General features: G+C 56.1%; 3 protein-coding genes across 3 annotated transcripts in view; 1 reads left to right on the top strand and 2 right to left on the bottom strand.

The window, feature by feature from the left end:
• The window catches only part of POSPLADRAFT_1156568 (hypothetical protein), a gene marked incomplete at both ends in the record, with an annotated part of 1,352 nt that extends 421 nt beyond the window's left edge, over positions 1-931 (bottom strand). The window contains one exon of the mRNA XM_024487080.1: positions 715-931. Coding sequence (XP_024334272.1) covers positions 715-931 — 217 coding nt within the window. The remainder of the gene's footprint in view (positions 1-714) is intronic.
• Positions 932-1,320: 389 nt separating this feature from the next.
• POSPLADRAFT_1156518 (hypothetical protein) lies at positions 1,321-2,185 on the top strand (the record flags this gene model as incomplete). The annotated part of the gene is made up of 2 exons (XM_024487076.1): positions 1,321-1,777; positions 1,851-2,185. 2 exons carry the CDS (start codon positions 1,321-1,323, stop codon positions 2,183-2,185), a joined length of 792 nt encoding a protein of 263 aa, XP_024334271.1.
• Positions 2,186-2,424: 239 nt separating this feature from the next.
• POSPLADRAFT_1061686 (hypothetical protein) lies at positions 2,425-4,786 on the bottom strand (the record flags this gene model as incomplete). Its single annotated transcript, XM_024481414.1, has 2 exons — positions 2,425-4,171; positions 4,734-4,786. The coding sequence occupies 2 exons, from the start codon at positions 4,784-4,786 to the stop codon at positions 2,425-2,427; spliced, it is 1,800 nt and encodes a 599-aa protein (XP_024334270.1).
• Between the last annotated feature and the right edge of the window lie 242 nt (positions 4,787-5,028).

Here is a 5,028-nt window from a genome sequence, read left to right as displayed (position 1 = left end):
AGCGCATTCGAGTGACCACGCGGTTCATGTTCTCGAAATGCTCCCATACGAAGCGTCGAATGCCGCGGTTCGAAGGGAGCCGCTCGTCGTCGTAGTCGGATTCGGGACCCTTGACGGGAACATCGTCGACGTAGGGCACCGTAATGTGCGGAATCTCGGGCTGGAGGATGTAGGTGACGTTGTCGTGAAAGATTGGGACTGAGTTCGTCCAACCCATCGGGAGTGTGACTAGGCGCATGGCTCCGTAGGGTGTCTGGAACGTCGTTAGATCTCTCGAAGACTCGGCGATGAGTCGTTCGTCGTAGCCGACGTAGAGGTCGAGCATGCCGCCGCATGGTCTTCCTCCGAATTGTTCTGCGAGGTATTCGGGTGTCGGTGGTACACCGGAATGTTGGATCGTGACTGCATTGAGGGGCTCGAGGGAATGGACGAGTCAAAGAGATTTACCGTCCTTCTTGACGACACAGAACCAACGCGATCGATACGACGAGTTCGATTGCTCGTAGACTCCGGCGGCGATCTTTCGCTTGATCACCGCGCAGACTTCGTTGTAGATCCCGGGCGGAATGGGGATATTCTTCTGCACCCAGGGCGTGTGAGGAACGACGGGGAAATCGACGGGGGGGAAGTACTCGGGCTTGAAACATCTGCGCTCGTCATCGGTCCAGGCGAAGGCTTCGTTGTGCAGGCACATGAAGTGGTGGAGGACTCAACGCTCTTTGGGAAGTAGGAAGTCGCCGTCGTGAAGCTTCTCGGTTGCTTCGAAGTGTTCGAGGGTGTACCGACCGGTAGGTTTGAACGGCGGGGGGTCGGTCGAAAGTTTAGGCATGATGGAGAGAGGGTCGCCCTTGATGTCTCGAAGTATTCGAAATTGTTCGGGGACGGCACCAAGGACGGGTCGGGTTTTGAGAGCGACAGGCTTGTATTTCTTCTTTGTTGCGGCGAGGATCTTGTGCGTTGAAGGGGTAGAAGTCGATGTCGTCGAAGGAAAGGGAAGAATTGAGTTGGAGAACTGTGAGATGGACTTCGTCGGAACGGGAGCTGGGGGAGTCGAAGCAAACGGAGCTGAAAATAGAAGAGTCAAAGCCCACGTCGAAGCGTTCGATGGGGCGGCATTAGAAGCTGTACTGTCCGAGGCGTATAGAGACTGCAAATATGAAGAAACGGAGGTGCATGCGGAGAGGTACAGTGACGAAACAGCGTTCGGAATCGAGGAGTCAATAGGAGCGATGAAGGAAATACCCGGGTTTACCCCATCGTAGTCGATGACTAGCGCGGCTTCTCCTTGATCATGGGGAATCAATTCCTCGAAGCTAGAAAATGCGATTTGCGACACCCGACAGGATGCTGCCGGCTTTGCGATCTTCCTCGTGCGTACGTCGGAATCGTGACGGTTTCGCCGGTGTTCGGACAGAGGATCGTAATGGTCTGGTTCTCGTCAGCAAAGTTTTTGACGACGCTCTGCGTGAGCACATCGAAGGGCCGGCCGAGGAGAATGTCGTATGCTGCATTTCGAATGACGTGAGCCTGAAGATACAATACGATCTCACCGATGTGGAAGGGAACATTTCGAATGAGTCCCAGCGATCGGTCCACCTCGCTGTTCGCCGATTGCATGTTCAGCTGGATAGTAGGATCGAAGAGGAGGTTGAGGCCCAGACAGACCTCTTCCAACATGGCGACGATCTGCGAACCGGGGTCGACGATGCATTCGATCTGCTCTTTGTTGTCGACCAACGCGATGATCGAACGAATCGCGTTCGAATCGCGGGCGACGGTGAATTCTGCGGGGTGCTCGCCGTGCGGGATGTGCTTCAGATATGTTTCATATGGGTCTGGGACAATTGTAGCACCGGGTTCCAACGTTGCACCTGAACACGAGAGCTGGTTGACGGCTGTGACCTCGTCGGCGCCGATTTCTACGATGTGGGCCGACACGACGGGTTCCGTCGAGACTCACTTAGGGGTGACGGCGTCGCGGTACTTGTTTCGAACGTCGGGCGCGATTGACAGCAACTCTTCTGGGGTCAGCGTGACGAACGGCGACTTCATCGAACGCTGGAAGATCTCTTCGGCGAGCTTCGGCTGGATAACAGGGACAATGGTCTTGTACGCTGGTTCCTTGCCCTTGTCGTTCGAGGGCTTCGGCGGAGTTGCAAAGTTTCGAACGTTCGGCGGGGCGTAGGTTGTGTCGCGAGCGTTTGCGAAGGGGTGTACTGGTGGTGCTGGGGGAGCGGATGTAGCGATAGGATGAGACGTGGATTGCGCAGGCGAGGAAGAAGACGACGCGGGTGCTGCTGCTGGTATTGTCGGAGGCGGGGCCGTGCTTGTCGAAGTGCTCGGGGGCGCCGCCACTCCTTTCGATGTACCAGAGCCAGAGGCTTCCGTGCTTCTCATGACGACTGGCGTCGTGGGCTTCTTCCGCTATAGAATCTCGACGCCGTCGAAGACCTCCCTGCGCTTCTGAAGCTGAAGGAGTTCTCGCTCGAGCGCCTCAATCCTGCTGCTGGTGTTGAGCGTGAAGGTCTGCATAGTCGAGTGATCGTCGATCTCGAAGAGCATCATCGGAGCGGCGGGTGCTGCGGGATTTCTTCTATGCCACTCATAGATTCGATCCCGTATCGTGAGACCAGGGATAGTGCGGGGGCAGAAGCTTCCGTTTGGAAGGACGATCTTTCCTTTGGTGTTACGCTTGCACTTGCCGTCCCGGATGTCGATCTCCGCGAACTCACAGGTGCCTACCCTGCAGCCACGATTGCCGCAGTAGTGGCACGTCTGTTCAACTCCGCTGTTCTCGTGGACGTGGACAGCAGCTTGTTGTCTCGGTGCGGGGGCGTGGTTGTGCGTAGCGTGTGTCGTCGGCTGAATGAGTGTTGTGATCGTTCTCGACAGGCTTTCGATGATCATCGAGATGTCTTCGGTTTTGATCATCCCGGGGGGCACCGTTGTCGAAGTGTTCGACGTCGAAGCGGTAGCTTGGTTAGCCGCTGTCGTAGGTGTGCTCGATGTACCGTGTAAGATGAACGTAGCCGCCGCGTGAATCTCTGCCATGGTGTACGGGTCGTCGGCGTAGTGATCGGGATGCTTGAGATGCAGTCGGGTCTCGAGCCGTGTGAGCAACGCTGGCTGGAAACCTCGAAGAAATGCGCGACTTTGCTCGATAGTAGAGAGCCGGTGCTGTGCGATGAGATGTTTCGTAATGGCCATGAAGTCGCGGTAATAGCAGCCTAGGTCTGCCGCGTTGTGAATCCCGATACGAGCGTGTTCTCCGATGAGCTGATCCATGTCTGCCAGCGACCACTTTCTTGTATCGTCGGCGCCAGGATAGAGTGCTCGTACGTCGGCTTTCCAGTCGTTGTAGCTTTTGGCTACGTCGATGAAGGACTCGATGGTTTCCCATAAGTCGGCGACGTCGATCGAAGGATACCGAACGGCCCACTGTTTCTTGGCTGCTTCGTCGGTAATCTGACACCGGGTGAACAACGCCTCGAGGTCCTGGAAGTAACGCCGAAGCGAGCGGACTTCCGACGGGTCGAAGCTTGGTGCCGTCGAATGACCGCGCGGGGGCATCAATGGTGTGTTCGTGTTCTGACTCATGTTTGTAGTGGTAGTAGGAGCTGGGCTCGAAGAGGACGTGGTAGTAGTCGAAGGAATCGTAGGAGCAGGCGGTGTGGGGTTGGAGTTCGAAGCTGCATTCGAAGGTGCTAATGGTGGCGGAGGTGCCAGGTCGGATGTAGGTATGACTGAGAGTCGCGAAGAGGATGCGATGGGCGGCTGAGCGTGGGCGCAAAAAGACGACGGAGCCGGAAGTACGAGATTCGAAGTAGATGGGATGGGATACTCGGGTTTGGGCGAAGAACTGGATCGTTCGAAAAGATCAGGAGTCGAAATGTCGTAGTCGGAAGTAGTGAGGCCTAGAAGCTCGGGGGACGAAGTGCGTTCTTCGGCGGTCGAAGGGATTGGTTCTTCGTTGAAGTCGTCCCGGAGTTCTTGGTCTATCTCGTCTTCTTCGTCGCGGTCGAAGTCACCAGGGATTGTTGGAGAGGGAGTCGATTGCGTTCTAGAGGAGCTGTCGAGGTTCTCAGCGGCGCTGCGGCTAGCAGCCTCACGCGCTTGCGAGCGGGTGACTACTGGAGACGTTTTCGGAAACCCGAAAGCGGCAAATTCTTGCCTGAAATCCCCTCGCGGTGGGCTCCAGAAATGATACGACCTACGAAACCCTAACCCCTAACCTGGGTGCGACCTAAAGGGACTAGAGAGACGGATTATAGTCTAATGAGGGGGGAGTTAGCAGCAAGGTGTCCCGCGGTTCGAGTGAACACGAGAAATGCCTTCGGAAAAGGCTACAAACGCTAGGGAAGGTACAAGGTGGCTTCGACACGTCGTCGAAGCTACTCGGAGGCTGGGGGTGGTTAGTGGAGACGATCGAAGCTCGGCAGAGCTCTTCGACGTATCGTAGAGAGAAGGGACACGATTCGATAGGGGGGACTTAACTAGGACGAGGTTTCGAGGTTACGCAGTGAGGAATGAAGTGACGCAGTTGAGGACGTAGATGCAGGGCGAACTCGACTTATGAGCTCTGAACTCGAGGGGGGGAACGGATCTTGTATTTTTGGAGAGAAGTACGACAGATTTTATACTACACAGGATGCTACGACTATTCGAGAGTGGCATACGGGTACAAGGGGCTTTGCATTGTTCCTCAAGAAGCTGCCTCACCGAGGGGCACATACCAAGTCCATCGGTAGAGTGACGTCATGCCGAACGCGGAGATGAAGAGAAACATATGGCCACTTCGGACCGGTAGCCGTCGTCGAAGGCATGCCGCAAGGTTCGATACCTAATCGGGAAAGACCGGCTACTTCGGTGTGGCTTGGAGCGAAGCGCGCGCTTGGCCGAGCGGCGTCAAGTGGCCCTATTGTTCGCTGAATGCGGAAGATGTTCTGAGATCTACGCGCGAGGCATCGGGATGACCGTGCCAAGCTTCGAGTAAGCATCGCGCACCGTCGAAGGTGTCAAAGAGCGTTG

This window comes from Postia placenta (assembly GCF_002117355.1).
Source record: "Postia placenta MAD-698-R-SB12 unplaced genomic scaffold POSPLAscaffold_18, whole genome shotgun sequence".
NCBI lineage: Eukaryota > Fungi > Basidiomycota > Agaricomycetes > Polyporales > Adustoporiaceae > Rhodonia > Rhodonia placenta.
This window is presented reverse-complemented; position numbering and strand designations above follow the sequence as displayed.